Consider the following 17786-nt stretch of genomic DNA (forward strand, 5'->3'; position numbering starts at 1 on the left):
ATAATTTGCAATATAGCTAATGAAAGGATCGAAATGTTGACAGCAGTTGCGCTAAGGATACCCAAGATCGGATGGTAAACTTGGCTAATCAGAAAGCTTGTCCATTGTGTGACCTTAACCCATGAGCTGTTAACAGTCGGAAATAAAGCAAAGATTTCCTTTTTTTCCACAGAAACCAGTCTGACCTGCATAGCAACAAAAGTGCACGGTGAGAGGCACTACTGGGATTCGAACCCACGATCTCCTGTTTACAAGACAGCTGCTTTCACCCGCTAAGCCACATTGCCAATGGCCTGGGCGGCACCTTGGGCATGACCCAGCACTTTTAACCGAGACTCTCCTGGCCAAGACTTAATCTGATTGCAATGCTAATATTTCCTCCATCGGCATGCAAACCTCGCTGAGCTCGTGAGACGAGTACTCAACCAGCGATGCCATGCAAATGCTTTGATGTTTGTTTGCCCATCCTAACTTTGATTTCGGCTTGGTAAGATCCCAAAACGGGTGAAAATCCTCAAGAAACGTTGATGTTTTAGATCTATAAATGGCACACAAGCCACGGCAAACAGAAGGTTCTGGGTAATCTTCAGCCATAGGTAATCATGATTAGGTGACAAGACTTACATTTGGGCATTTGGCAGATGCTCTTATCCAGAGTGACTTACATTTTTATCTCATTACACATCTGAGGGTTAAGGGCCTTGCTCAAGGGCCCAACAGTGGAAACTTGGTGGTTGTGGGGTTTGAACCTGGGATCTTCTGAACTGTAGTCCAATGCCTTAACCACTGAGCTACCCCCGGCCCCATAGGCCTAACAAGCATATCACAACAGTCAGGGGAGAGGAATTAAAATCCACATGCCATGCACATCTAAAGGCAAGCCATCGTTCATCAGATTGCTGCTGTTGGCTTTGGCTGTTTGAAACATAAGGATAGCATGAATCAATGTCGTAAACTTTTGTTAAAGCTGGGGTTTAGTTGAGGGCTTGATTCGGAACAAATGAGCAGAAACATGTGGAAAACAATGATATTTCTTAAATTCGGCTGACAAATCATTCAATCAAATACGGCATATAGGGAAGTACATCTTTAACTGGGATTTCTGACCAGTGATTTAATTTTAGACATGGTGTGTGGATGAAAAAAAGGTAACAAGCAAGCAACTCAGGCGGGACTCAAACCTGCAACCTTTGAATAACTCCACAGCTGAGCCTAGAAATCCAATGCGCTATCCATTGCACCACAGAGCCAACTAGGAGTGCTTTCTGGGGTGTTTCTTTTCAGGCTCTCCAAGATTCATGGAAGGCACAGAACATGCATGCTCGAGTTCATTAGGCAGATGCTTGTCTGTTGCTACCAATCAAATTCCAGTAAATGCAAACAACTATAGAAGGTGCTGAACAGCGTCGACAGAATGCGTTGATTGTACCATGGAATCTGGCTTGCAAAGTTATTCATCTCTGGCTATAAGAAAGTCAAAAAAGGGATAGCTCTGACACCAACAGATGATTGTGGCAGTAGACACTGCACACCAGATAGCACTGTAGCATGGAGACCTAATCATATACACACTAAAGTAAGCTGTAGATAACATATTAACTAAGGTATCTCTTCATTACCCATGCATTAAATGTCAAATTATACGACAAAAGAAGGCAGCCAAACCAATGCAAAGTAAACAGGAGATCCCAGGAGAGGTAAACAGGAGGGTTCGAATCCCAGCAATTCCTCTCGCTGTGCATGTCTGTAGCTATTCAGGTCAGACTGGTTTCTTCGTAGAAACTGAAATCTTTGCTTTATGTCTGACCGTTAATAGCTCATGGATTAAGGTCACAATGCACCAGCTTTCTGATTAGCCAAGATTAGAGTCCTATGCAATGCAAATGCAAGAAATTATCCGCTCTAGTCATCGTCCTAACAGACAAATGTTTAAAGTTGTGGTAAAAGGAATTGCAGTCGCAATGTAACTCATAACTGGATCTCCAAACCACAGAATACTTAACATATAAAGAATACGATTATGGTGTGAAATAATTTTTCGACCTTTATTCTATTAACCCTAAATTATATGCTTTAAAAAAAAATTGTCAGCCCATAACCTTTTTTTTTTTTTAGCAAAGGAGTAGAATAAAAGTAGTGTGTGTATTTAAGAAATATAGAAACCCGTATATAATTATGCAATTTAACTGCTAAAGTGAATTTAACCACATTAAAAAATAATTTAAACTTAATAATATTTAAATACCTTATTACTAATATAAATACTTATGAAAATGCAAAATGAATAAAAGATTACCTTTATAACATACATATACTGTAGGAATGTAAAAGAACACAAATGCAAAATCTTACATGAAATGAATTTAACAGTTTAAAAAGATTAAAAAGCTAGTGATTAGCAGCACTTTTAAATCAACTGAATATATTGACTTGAATTTCATTCTTCTTCTAGAAAGTCATCTAGATGAATAAAGTTCTTGGCCATGAACCACCACCAGAAGTGATAATGGTCTCAGATCCATAACCGCATTTCTATCTCTGTCTTTCTTGAAAATGTTACAACCTTCAACATTCCTAAAATAGCCCAACTGTCCTGCTTGTTTCTGTTCCCAAACCAGGATGTGATGCTTTTCTCCAGCATCCTCAGCCCTTGGAGGGCGGTTCAAGATCATTCGGACATCGAGGGTGGTAAAGACACTGACAGGCATTCTTTATGGTGTTTTATTTGACAGAACCATGACAAGACGAGGACCGACAGAAATAACTTTCTGAGACTGGTTCCAGGTTCAGGTCCAATGTATGAAACAATACAATGAGTTCAGTTGAGTTGGTGTTAATGTACAGTTGAGTCATGTAGGCTTTTATTGTCATTTTAACCATATACAGTTTAGTACACAGTAAAACGAAACACTCCTCCAGGACCAAAGTGCTACATACATACTGCTTTATCCTATCTACAGAGCCTGGGGGGAGCAGCCTATCCTAGGGGCCTATTCCTACCACGAGGTAGAGTACACCCTGGACAGGGTGCCAATCCAACGTAGGGTACACACTCACACACTCATTCACACACGACCGGCTATTGCCAATTAGCCTAATACAATTCGCTGCAGTACCCTGCATTTGTTTTGCAGTATTTTACCGATTTGCCAACCTTCATACTATCTACTTCTCTGTTATTTTCATGTAACTTATTTCTAAGCTTTGGCAATACGAATGCAAATATTTCTCATGAAAGCGCCTTTCTAATCTGGAATGATTTTAGCCTATAGGTGGCGGTAATGCGCCAAATGATTCGGAATCTCATTAAAGAAGACGGAGAAGGAGAAGCGTTTCTATAGCGCCGATGTACCTCGCCTCCGGGACAGGAGGGGGCAGTGACGCAGCGATCAGCTGTCTGATCGACCGTCAGAACACACAGAGGAAAGGAAGGACTGCAGGATTTTCTGCCTGGGAAAAAAAAAAAATGCGAATGAAATAAAAATATGATACGGATTATTAAATTATCTCTAATATTGTAAAGACAGTTGCATAGTTTTATTTCAGGGTAGAGATTAAAACTCGTCATAGTGTCTGTGTTTAAAGGTTTCAAACTCTGCCCTGCCTTAAACCCTAAGGTAATGTAAACACAGAGTGTGTGTGTGTGTGTGTGTGTGTGAGAGAGAGAGAGAGAGAGAGATCGAATCCCAAACAGATCTCTACTTCACTGTGTAAGTGCACTAGATAAATGAAATAATAGTAGACTTTATCTAAAGCAATAGAGATTAAACAATCAGTACACAACTGTTTAGACTTTGAGGTTTATAGGTGCAGGAACATCTTTAAACCTTTCTCTTGATGTTGATGTCGTTCCAGCTCGGTTCTGATGAGTTCCTCAGGAGGTACCAGGTCTGCGGCTGCTGGTCCTGCTCCCTCACAGGTAAAGCAAAAAAAATTGTGAGTGACCCCGCTGTCGGCCGAAGCGCAACACCACGCGTGAATGGTCTCATGATGATTTACTCACGAAGATCTAAAAACACTGAAGCTGTTGACTTTGTGAAAATTGATATTTGTGTCATTCTCAAAACATTTGGCCCTCGGCTGTATTTTTCTTCTCTGTTGAAGGTGTGTTATTTCTTCTTCATCCTCAGCTGGGTCAGGATGTAAAAACTGAGACGTCAATCAGAGGAATATCAGGAACGATGGATGTCTGTGTGAAGAAAGAGGAGACGCTGGACCTGGACATCTGTATGGGCCATGGAGACACAAACACCACCACCACACCTGACGTGCTGTCTGTTAAAGAGGAAGAAGCTGATAATGAACACTACCTCTGTAAGACATCAGGCGTCCCAGAGCTCTTTTTCATGTTAATGTTGGGATCTCTGGGAAGTCTAGAATATTTTTAAGGAGAAAATGATTATTTACTGTGTGAAATCATGTGACCATAAGTAAACCAACCTCGGGTGACGATACGCAGTTAAATATATAATAATAAGTTGTTTAAAAAAAGTTAACCAACATAAGAAACAGCTAGGGGAAAAAATCCTTCCTATAGAACCATCTCAGCCTCTCTCACGGTCTCAGACTATTTTGTCCGAGTACAGAAGCTTCTGAGTGGTGCAACAGAAACACGTTGTGGCGTTACATTATCAAAAATCGCAATCGTGTTTAAAATTCTCTGATTTGCATTTTTCTCCAAACTCCACAAGTCTCAAAACACCACAGGCTCAATTTAGTAGAAAATCTACTATTAGCCGGTCAGCCTGTGCACTCATGTCACTGAGACTTTGGAGGCGTTTAAGGCGGTAAAACGTCGCTGTTTCTATATGATCCTACAGGTGGCGCACTGTTGAAGCATATATATATATTTTCATCTCGTGTGGTAGAAGTGAGCTATTTGCTAAGTTTATTTAGAAATAATAATGATGGCGGATGACAGAGATATGCATCACTTAGTAACAGTGTGGCTTCGTCTTTTAATTTGAAGTTAAATGCTACTCTTGTATATGAAGTTAGTTTGTAGAGTTTAAATGCTGTGCTTGGTTTTTAAATGAGAAGACTACGTTATAAGGAACGAGCTACATTAAATCACTCGGTAAACCTTATCTAAAAGGTTAAAAATGTTAACTGATTCTGCCTAATTTTAAATCTTGGGAAAATCGGGATATTTATAAAATCTGTCGGCACTGAGGTATTATGATATTATAGTGGGTGGTAACTGGTGATCCCCGTGCCTACTTGACAGTCTCTTGGGTCTAAAAGCCTGATTTACTTATGTTGCTGTTAACTGTAGCCTTAAGAGTATTATGTGCCCTGACTTTCAGTAAGTACAGTAGTGGCATGAAAGGAAAAAGAGATGTGGAAATACTCGAATACACCAGTACTGTGAGTAAAAAAAAAGAAAAAAATACCTAAATGACTTTCATGCATGTAATTCTAAAAACAGAGTAACTGATTTTCCCACACTAAAGTAGGCCTACTTTAATTTCCAATGATGAATACCTCTACTTCTTTAGACAGCTTCTGCTTTCCTTCTTCTCACAAGGTTCTACTTCATCATGATTCCTGTTGCTATGCGCTGCTGATATTGAGATGAGCTTTGGTCCCTGTTTAAGTATATGAATGAGACCGGACGTCCAAGTCTTAGAAAACCAGTTATACAACATAGTATAACTAACACAATTAAACTGTACAAATTACTTTAGAAATACAAGGGTGAGTCAAAAGTTATCTGCCTTCTGGCTGTAGAATTCTCCTCCGTGATCGATACACTTTGTCGGTCTGTCTCCAAGCTTTCGTATTCCCTCGCTTAAAGTGCTTTAGCCTGAGCTGTGAGCCACGAATGCACCGCTGTCTTCAGTTCTTCATCAAAAGTGAATCTTTGTCCACGTAGTTCTGCTTTCAGGCGACCACACAAGTAAGGGTCTGATTGAACGAGATCAGGATTATAAGGAGGACATTTTAACACCTCAGAATGTTGACAGTGTGGGCAGAAATGTGCAGACGCGCATCGTCATGCGAGATCATCTCCTCACTATGACGGCACACAGCTAACCTGTAGCTCTCATCCCGCTCTGTAGCGATCTCGATCCACCCGAAAAGCTTACGGCAACCATCTATTTCAGGGGTGGGCAATTAGTTTTTCCCAGAGGCCAAATGAGAAGCAGAAAATATTGTAGAGGTTTTAGCACTGCTGCTTTAGTCCATGCCTTATGCAAGATTTTGAAAGTAGGTTTTATTTTCTTAATTCCAAGCAACCTTTCTTAAAATCTGGTCTATATGCATCTTTTTTTTTTTTTTTTTTTCTTTTTTCTTTTTTTTCACCTTCTCTGAACAACGACGCATGTTAGTGCCACCTGTACATGTCCCTTTGGTGTCCATGCTGGTTTTCCCGTCAGGATGAAATGGAGTGAAGGGCTGGCAAAACAAAGTGCAGCCTTCCTAGCCAGCTCCCTCAAAAACTTGATTATTATAGCAGATTTGGGGAAAGGAAAAGTCTGTCATGTGAGGTTTTATCAAAACTATCTGGATCAGACCTCAGGAGAGGCAGGCAGGAGTAACTGTCTAGAACAGTGATGGCTAATATGACTTCAAAAAATAATGGCTAAAACTAAATAATTTAAAGTTGTTCAACCAGCCTTAAGAACTAATCTCCCATGGTTGGTTTTCTTTTGGGAGAAAATGAAGTACCTAACCATGTTGTGTTTTTGTTGTTTGTTGTGTTTTTTATTTATATATTTTTTTAAGTCCTTAAAATGTAAATGGAATTGAAGTAGTCTGAACTGTCTAGTTGTTAACACACTTCAAATATTACCAAACGGTATTTATTGCATTTTGCATCATGTTTTCTGTTTTCAGACTGTGAAATTTGCAAATCCTACTTCTTCAACAAGTGTGAGGTTCACGGTTCACCCCTCTTCATCACTGATACCCCTGTTCCAATAGGCGTCTCTGACCGAGCCAGAAAAACTCTTCCTCCTGGTCTAGAAATTCGGAAGTCCTGTATTCCCAGTGCAGTCCTGGGGGTGTTTAATAACGGGGAGACTGTTCCAGTCAATGCACATTTCGGACCATACCAGGGAGAGCTGGTAGAACGAGAGGAAGCCAAGAACAGTGAATACTGCTGGATGGTGAGTTTTAATAATATTTTAATTTGAAAAAAATATATTTTTTGAGGGTTTTTTGTGCATCTCCTGTATCCTTTATATACTGTGTGTGTGCGTATATATATCGATATAGATATAGAAAATCATACATGATTCCAAACATGTTTTACAAATAAATAACTGAAAAGTGGGGAGAGCGTCATTATTCAGCCCCTTGAGTCAATACTTTGTATAACCACCTTTTGCTGCAGTTACAGCTGCCAGTCTTTTAGGGTATGTCTCTACCAGCTTTGCACATCTAGAGACTTGAAATCTTTGCCCATTCTTCAAGCGATCATTCAGAAATGAAAGGAGTATGGCACAACTGTAAACCTGCCAAGACAAGGCCGTCCACCCAAACTCACAGGCCGAACAAAGAGAGCGCTGATCAGACATGCAGCCAAGAGGCCCATGGTGACTCTGGACGAGCTGCAGAGATCTACAGCTCAGGTGGGGGAATCTGTCCATAGGACAACTATTAGTCGTGCACTGCACAAAGTTGGCCTTTATGGAAGAGTGGCAAGAAGAAAGCCATTGTTAACAGAAAACCATAAAAAGTCCCGTTTGCAGTTTGCCACAAGCCATGTGGGGGACACAGCAAACATGTGGAAGAAGGTGCTCTGGTCAGACGAGAACACATGCAAAACGCTATGTGTGGCGGAAAAATAACACTGCACATTACTCTGAACACGCCATTCCCACTGTCAAACATGGTGGTGGCAGCATCATGCTCTGGGGTGCTTCTCTTCAGCGGGGACACAGGGAAGCTGGTCAGAGTTGATGGGAAGATGGATGGAGCCAAAAACAGGGCAATCATGGTAGAAAACCTCTTGGAGTCTGCAAAAGACTTGAGACTGGGGCGGAGGTTCACCTTCCAGCAGGACAACGACCCTAAACATAAAGCCAGGGTGTTCTAAAACTTTTGAACGGTAGTGTGTGTGTGTGTGTGTGTGTTTGTGTGTGTATGTATGTATGTATATGTGTATATAACTTTATTTTTTTTTATTATTAAACAAGTATTCAGTCTAAACCCATCTAGCAGAGAGAATGTCACATGTTTCTGTTTCATCATCCTAAAACTCTGAAAAAGGATTCCAGGAAATAGAGCGTGTGCTGCATTTTAAACAACGACCAGAACACATGATTATAGCTTAAGACTGTGGTTCACAACCTTTTTTTTTTCCCATTAGAAACCCACTGATTTTAACTAAAGCTTAAACCCGCCCTCCCAACAATCCCTTGCAGCTCATGTACCAAAACAGGAATAAAACAGTTAAAATGGTTACTTGTATCTTTTTGCAGATTAACAAGAGCGGGCAGTGTGAGGAATACATCGATGCCAAGAGAGAAACGCACGCGAACTGGATGAGGTGAGGGAAATCAAGAATACAAGAATCATCATTTTCCTTTTTTCAGTGATATCTCCCATTGTTTTCACTCACTCTTTTACTGAGACTCCACTTTGCCATTCTCTTAGGTATGTCAATTGTGCTCGTAATGAAGGAGAGCAAAATCTCATGGCCTTTAAGTATCGAGGAGGGATTCTGTATCGTTGCTGTCGACCCATAGATTCAGGACACGAGCTCTTGGTGTGGTACGATGAGGAGTACGGCCGGGATCTCGGGCGTATGTGTGACTACCGCCAGAACAAAAAGTGCTCCATGAGAGGTATTGATCTCTCTTTTTTCTCAACACTGTAATGGGTCTGAATTACAAGCTAGAATCACTGCTGCGTTATCAGCCTGTTCATTTACAGTGCATAAAATACCTAGGCTTTGTTGTGGAGAGAGGTTCTCAGCCCTGGTCCCAGAGGATAACCACGCACATGTAGTCTCCCAAAACATCTGATTTAACTAATCATCATACATTAATAAACAGCCTTGTCAGCCTATGTTTTGGCTCCATGTTGTCTGACAGACAGATGAAAATGTTGACATGACCCATAGTTGATTTTGAAGCCATACAAGGGTCCTAGAGGTTACACACGATGTCCGCCTGATGGCCAGCGGTACAAAGTCACTCATGCTGCTTAATTGAAACACATTTCAGCCAGAAAATTAACCAAAAATCCAAGCTCACTTGTCAGCTTCTAACAGCGGGAAAGATAGAGACTATAATGAGAAGCTGTCTGATGGTTTGGTTAACATACAGTGTATGGCGTGGCTTGCTCAGATTAGAGCATTTAAAACAGCCATACATCAGTGCTCCAGACATTGCTGTTGGGCCACATTAAGCAACCGAGTGTTCTAGAACTTCCCCATGTGTCCTACAAAAAGTACCCTCTGACCCTCCCCCACCTCTAAACATGGCAGAGACTGCACATTGGCAGTGGTGGCTCAGAGGGTTAGATCTGAAGGTTGACGGTTTGAGCCCTAGCTCCACCAGCTTGGCGTTGTTGGGCCCTTGAGTCAAGGCCCTTAAGCCTGCCTGCTCCAGGGGCTCTGTATCATGGCTAACCCTGGGCTTTAAACCCAGCTATGCTTGTATATGCGAAGAAAGAATTTTACTGTGCAGTAATTAATATGAGACAAATAAAGACTTAACAGCGACTGGCAGTGGAGAGTGAGAATTGATGGTTCATGACTAAAAATCTTACCTATTGGAAAATAATCACATCAGATAAGTTGGTGCTGAACTTTGTCTCAGGGCTACCAAAAACTGTTGGACTTTAAATGGCGGGTGTAGGGGATTCCTTCTCTGATACAATCTGTTCATTCCCTTTAGGCAAGGGGTTGTGATCAAGAGGGCAGACCCAATCATTCAGAGCAATGGGTTCTACTGAAAGCATTTTCTTGTGTGAAAAATTAGGGCAATGTTCATGCACTTTTGAAATTGTTTCATACAAGTCCTCCACTTTAAGTTTCAACTTTAGAGATTATTTATATCATGGCTCTAAGACTGGACTACTTTAGTGGACCTGCACAGTGTGTTGTAGTTATGAGCTATTACTCTTCCAACTTCAACAGGTCTAGCCACAAGCTGAGCAGCTCGAAAAGTCCTTCAGAAGAGCATTTATAGAGCTCTTAGAGAAGAGCTTTTTATGTTTTTATTATCTTTCTGCGTGATACAGCATCTTCCTGAGCCTCAAGTAAAGGTGCACTTCAAAAAATGACATCTTAACACGTGAAATATTCCTGAATCGAGACAGATCAGTGTATAGTTTCTTAAAATAACTTTACAACAAATCAAATACAAGATTATTAAGCTTATTTCTACCTTACCTTTTTTTTTTAACATTTTCTAAAATCCAATCCATAATTAAAAAAAAAAAAAAAATTTATGTAATGGCTACTTTTGTGCACAGATGAAAGGATGTGGCAGGGATAGAGGTCCTTGAATCCCCCACCATGGTTTGCAACATGCATTGGGAACACTTTAACAGTGACGCGTTCTTTAGATGATCAGGTCTCCACATTCATGGCAACTTTGTAAAAAGCTGGTTTAGTTGCTGACGGTATCGGGGCAACAGTGGGATCGACCACAAACTGGTTAATCTGTTATGAACCATCACTACAAACCTGTGCTGCTAGTCCTGCTTCTTTTGCTCCAGTGACCTTTTTCACTAGATTTTTGGATGTAGACGTCCATTCAGCAGCCATAAGAGCCTTTTAATGAGGTTTGGCATGTAGGCCTGATCCGCAGTTGGGATTTAATCCTTTTCACATGAACCTTTATGAGCCTTCATTAAATTAAGGAACACTAAAGCAGGTTATTCTTGTGTGGCCTTTAAATATACTGTAGTGTGACGAGCAGGTGGCAGGTTTCACCAGGCACACACACACTGAGGAGATAGGCATCTTATCTAGGACTACAAGAAATGCTCTCCACACCACCACTTCCTTATTGTTGCATTCCTCATTGTTACAGTTCTGATTAATTGTTGCTTTGGATTTTTTTTCCTGGTTCCAAGCATATTTTACTTTTAACTCTTGTTGCTCATTGCTGCTCATTATGTGTTTTGGCAATACTACTACTACTACTAGTAGGACTAGTAATAATGCTATTAATACATCATATATTTACTTTTTTTTCTTTACTTTTACTGATCCAGATGTGAAGAACAATGCACCGCAAGTCTTCTCCTGCTCCTCTTGTTCACTTTCCTATACATCTCGAATTGATCTTAACAAACACGTGCAAAGCTACCACTGTGATGAGCCTGCCAGCAGACAGCAGAAACTAGAAGAAGTTAAAAATGAGGTTCAGGCGCCAACAGACGGCTCCAAGGAACAGCAAACGGCATCCTTTAGCTGTGACGTGTCTCTGAAAGAAATGCCGAAGAAAATTCATCACTGCCTAAAGTGTGGGAGGAGATTCACTTATCAGAGCGCGCTCAAAACGCATCCGTGCAATCACACCGAGGAGAAGGCACACCGCTGCTCTCAGTGTTTTAAAAGTTTCAATCAAAAGAGCGACCTCCAGCAGCACCAGCGAATTCACACCGGAGAGAAGCCGTACCACTGCACGCAGTGCGGAAAGAGCTTCATTCAGAATAGCATTCTGCGGAAACATCAGCGCATTCACACGGGCGAGAAGCCATACCACTGCTCGCAGTGCGGGAAGAGTTTCCTGCAAAAGAGCGATCTCAAACAGCACAAGCGCACTCACACGGGAGAGAAGCCCTTCGACTGCTCGCTGTGCGGGAAGAGTTTCGCTCACTACAGTAACCTGCAGCTGCACCAGCGCATTCACACCGGAGAGAAACCGTTTCAGTGCTCGCAGTGCGGGAAGTGTTTTACTCAGAAGAGCAACCTGCAAGTCCATCAGCGTGTTCACACAGGAGAGAAACCTTATCGCTGCGCGCAGTGCGGCAAGAGTTTTACGCTTCAAAGTAACCTCCAGCTACATCAGCGCATTCACACCGGAGAGAAGCCGCATCACTGCTCCCAGTGCGGCAAGAGCTTCACCCATCAGAGCACATACCAACGACACCAGCGTATTCACACCGGGGAGAAACCGTACTACTGCGCGCAGTGCGGGAAGTGCTTCAACCATCAGAGCCACCTCCAGAGACACCAGCGTGTTCACACGGGAGAGAAGCCGTACCGGTGCTCGCATTGTGGCAGGTGTTTTGCTCAGCACAGCAGTCTGCACTCCCACCAGCGCATTCACACAGGAGAGAAGCCGTTCCAGTGCTCGGAGTGCGGCAAGTGTTTCACTCAGCAGAGTGCTCTCCACGTCCATCAGCGCATTCACACCGGAGAGAAACCGTATCACTGCTCGCAGTGCGGGAAAAGCTTTACCCATTCGCTTTCGAGCAAGACACACAAGTGCACCAGCACGGATCCGTTATGCTACTTAAATTATTTGTCAAATTAGATTATTTTTTTTAATTAAAGAAGACTTCTTGTACTTAATGATCTGCATTGACCGTATTTTTGCACTGTATTTATTTTGACATCCTGCGATGGGCAAGGTTATTTGAAATTTTCTTTTTTTGACGATCGCTGGTGCACTTAGATTAATAATATTAAATGCAGAAATACTGTCATGGTTTAAAAGCAACATTGTACGAGGGTAAGTCAGAAATGATTCGCACTACGGTTATATTAAAACGCTTTCTGTTTAAGGCTCCTGTCTCCATAGTCACTGCTGTGCAGGTGTGAATGTGTTACATCAGTTCATCTGTAACTGCGGTGTGAGCAAAAATGGACTCCCTGCTTGTGACTTGCATGACAGAAGAGCAGTGTGCAGTGATTCATTTTGGAAAAGCATATAAACAGAAGCATTTGGATACTCTAAGGAAGGTCAAAGTTTCTTAAAGAGGATCATTACTGGTGACGAGACCTGGATTTATCACTATCACTATCACGAGCCTGAGAGTAAACGGCAGACTGTGAAATGAAGACAATCGCCGACCGAGGAAAAGGTTAAAAGTCAACCATCAGCTGGAAAATTCATCAATGCTTACAGTTTTCTGGGATTTTCAAGGGCCAGAATTATCAGGAAGAATATCAACAATTGCTCGTTAATTGCAAAACAGTGCTCGTTACAGTGAGACGCTTATTGAAAAGCTAAAGACTAAACTTGAGGGTGTCATGATACACCGACGAAATTTGGTGTATGTACATACACCAAAAGTAGATTTTACAGCCAGAGTGCGGATAACTTTTGCCTAACCCTCGTGGTTTATACTTGTGTGGAAGTAAACTGGTCGGCCCTTATTTTGTGTTCAGTTACCTCACTATGCACAATGCAGTAGTAGAAATTACACCGCATTCCAAATTATTATGCAAATTGGTGGTAAGTGTCAAACATTGAATGTTTAGTTTTTAAATTAAACTCATGGATGGGGTTGTGTCTCAGAGTTCTTTGGGTCACTGAAATGAATCTCAGACACCTGTGATTATTAGTTTGCCAGATGAGCCCAATTAAAGGAAAAGTACTGAAGAAGGTTGTTCCACATTATTAAGCAGGCCACAGGTTTCAAGCAATATGGGAAAGAAAAAGGATCTCTCTGCTGCCGAAAAGCGTCAAATAGTGCAATACCTTGGACAAGGTATAAAAACATTAGATGTTTCACGAAAACTTAAGCATGATCATCGTACTGTGAAGACATTTGTGGCTGATTCAGAGCACAGACAGGTTTGTGCAGATGAAGACAGAATGAAGAAGGTTTCTGACAGACAAATTAATCGGATTAAGAGAGCAGCTGCTAAATGCCATTACAAAGCATCAAACAGGTATTTAAGGCTGCTGGTGCCCCTGGAGTCCCACGAACCTCAAGAGGCTTCCAGTTGTGCATAAACCTACTATTCGGCCACCCTTAACCAATGCTTCCAAGCAAAAACAGTTGCAGTGGGCCCAGACATACATAAAGACTAGTCTTGTTTACTGATGAGTGTCGTGCCACCCTGAATGGTCCAGATGGATGAGTGGTGGATGGCCATCATGTCCCAACAAGGCTACTACGTTAACAAGGAGGTGGCAGAGTCATGTTTTGGGCTGGAATCATGGGGAGAGAGCTGGTAGACCCCTTTAGAGTCCGCGAAGGTGTAAAAATGACCTCGGTTATGTATATATAGTTTTTGACTTGTTTCCATGGTATAAAAAGAAAAATCATGCCTTCCATAGCAAAATCATCTCAAGGCATGACAATGCACCACCTCATGCTGCAAAAAATATCTCTGTCATTGGCTGCTATGGGCATAAAAGATGAGAAACCCATGGCGTGACCACCATCCTCCCCTGACCTCAATCCATTGAGAACCTTTGGAGCATCCTCAAGCAAAAGATCTAGGGTAGGAGGCAGTTCACATCAAAACAGCAGCTCGGAGAGGCGATTCTGACATCCTGCAAAGAAATTCAAGCAGGAACTGTCCAAAAACTCAAGTTCAATGGATGCAAGAATTGTGAAAGTGATATCAAAGAAGGGGCCATATGTTAAGATGTAACATGCCCTGTTAGGATGTTTTTGATTTAAATAGTTTTGATTTCAGTAAATATTACCTCATAATTCAACAAAAGCCCATTTTCAGTTCTTTAAAACCTATGAAATGTTTTAACTCCGTTGTGCACAATAATTTGAAACAGTGCGTTTTCAGTTTTTTATTTTTGAAATAAATATAATTAGGAGGTTTGTTTAATAAAATGTTAATTATACCCTTATGGTTGATGACTTAAAAATTATACTGACTGTCATTTGCATTGACTAATTATGAAAATCAGAAAAAGATATCATTTGCGTAATAATTTGGAACGTGGTGTAATGCTGAACTGGATTAAAAGAAAGAGCAAATATTAAAATGGTTGATTATGAGTTCTAACCCATTACTTTTTAAATGCATCAGTGTTCTTGGGTGGCAACTATTATAAGGAGCCTATCATACAAGGGGTGTTCAAGTCAAAGCGGGACTTATGATTGTACAGAATAACAAAACCCAGTTTTCTCTATATAATCCCCTGATACACTATTGCACTTATCCCAGTGTTTCACTAGTGTTTGGACACCATCAAGGTAGAAGGTTTTCTCAGTATGCCAAAGCCATGATCGAACTGCCTTTCTGATTTACATCTGAAATGCCGGCCTCCCAGGAACTTATTTATTGACCCCAAACGTGGAAATATTTTGGAGCGAGGTCAGGACTGTACAGGGTACGTGGCAATAACTCCCAGCCGAGTTCCTCTAACATGCAAGTGGTGTTGGTGAATACTGTAAGTGTGTGTACAGTTCTCACAGATATGCGTGTCTTCCATGATTTGCCACTGTCGATTGTCAGTGATCAGATGTTCCACTCGCTTAATGTTCACGGAAACGACTGCAGTGGGCTCAGAGCCACCTCAGGTGGAATCGTCATTCACGATCAAATTTGTACCGTTGTAATGTTTTGCTGCGGCTAAGAGTCTCGCACCGTACTGTGCTTAAAGGCTTCTGTAAATGTCACCCGGTGTTGCACTCTCGGTCACCAGAAGTTTCATCACAAGTTTCAGTTTAACTTGAAGCGCCCCCGCTTTTGTTTGTCCCAGTTTTTATGCACTAAAAAAAAGCACTTGTTCGATCCCGCACTCCCAACAGATGCCGGTCCGCTGAACCGATTGACTCCACCTGACATTCACAAACTGCTCCTTGACCAGGCCTTTGACTTCACAGGCATTTTTCTTCTTCTCTACCACAATTTTTTTTTTGTTTTGAAAGTAATGTTTGTGATTTCTAAAACACTTTTAACACCCCAGAATGCAAGAGTCATGAAATAAAGATCTGTCCATTACCATTGATTGTCCCTGGTCTTGTCCCTGGTCTTTTCCCTTGATTTGGGGGAAAAATTGGAACAAACATTTTTTTTTCATTTGTAAATTACCACATTTAAATTCAAAATGAAATAAGATATAAGTTAAAAGTTTTAGCATTAATTCAAGGGGTTTGACATAAGTATGGCATTAACTATTCAGGATTTACAGCCATTTTATAAATTTTTATCAGATAATACAAATAAAATTTCATGCCTTATGTCTGTAGTGTCTAACATTTTTTAATTCAAATCATTCAATAATCTTATTTGTTATTCACAGGAAACTTGGCCAATTTAGATATCACATGTAAAGACAAACCTGAAAAAGTGTATTATTTTAAAATGTAAAATTGTTAAGATATTGCAACATCAATCTGACATGGTTACGGACACTACAGATTTTTTGGTGAAAAAATCCTTAATTTTGCATGGAATGCTTTAATTTAAGCAAGACTTTTTACAGGTCATATGCTTTTAAAAGCTTACACCAATTTTAGTGTCAGTACTCAAGGAAATATGAATAATTTGCATTTGTAATGATTATTGTTTGAAGCGAGATAGTATAACGCTGAAAAATGGCTGAGACTAAGGCTACGTTTACACTGCAGGTCTCGATGCCCAATTCTGATTCGTTGCCTATATCTGATTTTTTTTTGACCGTCTGTTTACACGTTCTTTCAACTATGACTCATATCCGATACACGTGTTTACACTCGTCATACCATCTGAAACATCGCGCATACGTAAAGGGAGGTTCTTGCGCTACACACTAGCCAAGATAGACGAAGGTGAAGTATGCTTGACGCTCTGCGATATATGCAAAGTTCGCAAAATGTCATCCTTGGGTTTAAAACAGAGGAGGAGAAAAGAAACGGCATAATTGCAGCCTGTGCATATGCTTTATTCACCAAATACTGATTTCTTAATGTTATTTAGCCCAAATAAGCATTAAAAAAGGAAAGGGGGTAAGCTGGGTGCTTTTCCTTTTCCATGTCACCTGCGATGTTATCATTCCACATGCGCTTCCACCGGAGAATAACTTTACTTCATTAAACCGCGAAGAAGTCTCAGTTTTAATGACGTACAGAATACAATGACTCAGGAAATCCGAGCTGTCTGTTTACACGACAATTACATTAGCACATATCTGATTTATATCTGATTTATTTCCACATATGAAGGAGGCCAGAAACCGATCTCAAAATATCGGGATCGGGATTGCGTTTTTTTCCCGTTTAAATGGACATAGAACATATCCGATATGTGTCACATATGAGCAAAAAATTGGAATTGGATCACATTTACCTGACAGTGTAAACGTAGCCAAATGTCATCCAGGATTCCCCTAGCAATTTAAAGGCGCAGATGAAAACACTGTTACATTTTACTATGAGATTCTTTTTTTTAGGTGCAGTTACAGGTTTTGGCCACATGACGGCAGTGTGGAGAAAGGGGACAGCGATTTAGTGGATTAGTATGCTTTACATTAAATATTTGTGTCAAAGGTTTATAAGACTCACTTTGTCAGACTTGAGGACAAATTGGATTTACAAAGGTGCTTCCAGAACTGCACTTGTACGTAACCCGGGGACTACCTGCCGTTCAATTTAATTTTATTTGTATAGCGCTTTTAACAATTGTCATTGTCGCAAAGCAGCTTTACACATTCTAAAAAGTTATTTAAGCTTGTATGGAATGTGAATGTGTATGAATCAAAATGGCCAGATAGTCCCTGATAAGCAAGCCGAGGGTAACAGTGGCAAAGAAAAACTCCCTGAGATGGTAATAAGAAGAAACCTTGAGAGGAGCCAGACTCAACAGGGAACCCATCCTCATTCGGGTGAAAAAGAAAGCAAGAATTGACCTGCTTTCATACTGTGTGTTAGGTGGCAGCCAGTTCAGCTATAACAGTTGATGTTAATTGATGTTA

At 40.9% G+C, this 17786-nt stretch overlaps 1 protein-coding gene across 1 annotated transcript; it reads left to right on the forward strand.

Moving 5' to 3' along the window:
- Positions 1-3461: 3461 nt before the first annotated feature.
- Positions 3462-12919, forward strand: LOC128523773 (histone-lysine N-methyltransferase PRDM9-like). Its single transcript, XM_053495896.1, has 7 exons — positions 3462-3617; positions 3856-3919; positions 4131-4314; positions 6841-7112; positions 8430-8497; positions 8605-8795; positions 11179-12919. Exons 2-7 carry the CDS (start codon positions 3866-3868, stop codon positions 12444-12446), a joined length of 2037 nt encoding a protein of 678 aa, XP_053351871.1. The 5' UTR covers positions 3462-3617; positions 3856-3865; the 3' UTR covers positions 12447-12919.
- The last annotated feature ends 4867 nt before the right edge of the window (positions 12920-17786 follow it).

The sequence above is a fragment of the Clarias gariepinus genome, chromosome 5 (genome assembly GCF_024256425.1).
Source record: "Clarias gariepinus isolate MV-2021 ecotype Netherlands chromosome 5, CGAR_prim_01v2, whole genome shotgun sequence".
Lineage (NCBI taxonomy): Eukaryota > Metazoa > Chordata > Actinopteri > Siluriformes > Clariidae > Clarias > Clarias gariepinus.

Bases quoted from the DNA above. Each gene is read 5' to 3' on its own strand.
- LOC128523773 (XM_053495896.1), top strand. From the start codon at position 3,866: ATGAGTTCCTCAGGAGGTACCAGGTCTGCGGCTGCTGGTCCTGCTCCC. The intron at 7,113-8,429 runs GTGAGTTTTAAT...ATCTTTTTGCAG, and splicing joins ACAGTGAATACTGCTGGATG to ATTAACAAGAGCGGGCAGTG. The intron at 8,796-11,178 runs GTATTGATCTCT...TTACTGATCCAG, and splicing joins CAAAAAGTGCTCCATGAGAG to ATGTGAAGAACAATGCACCG.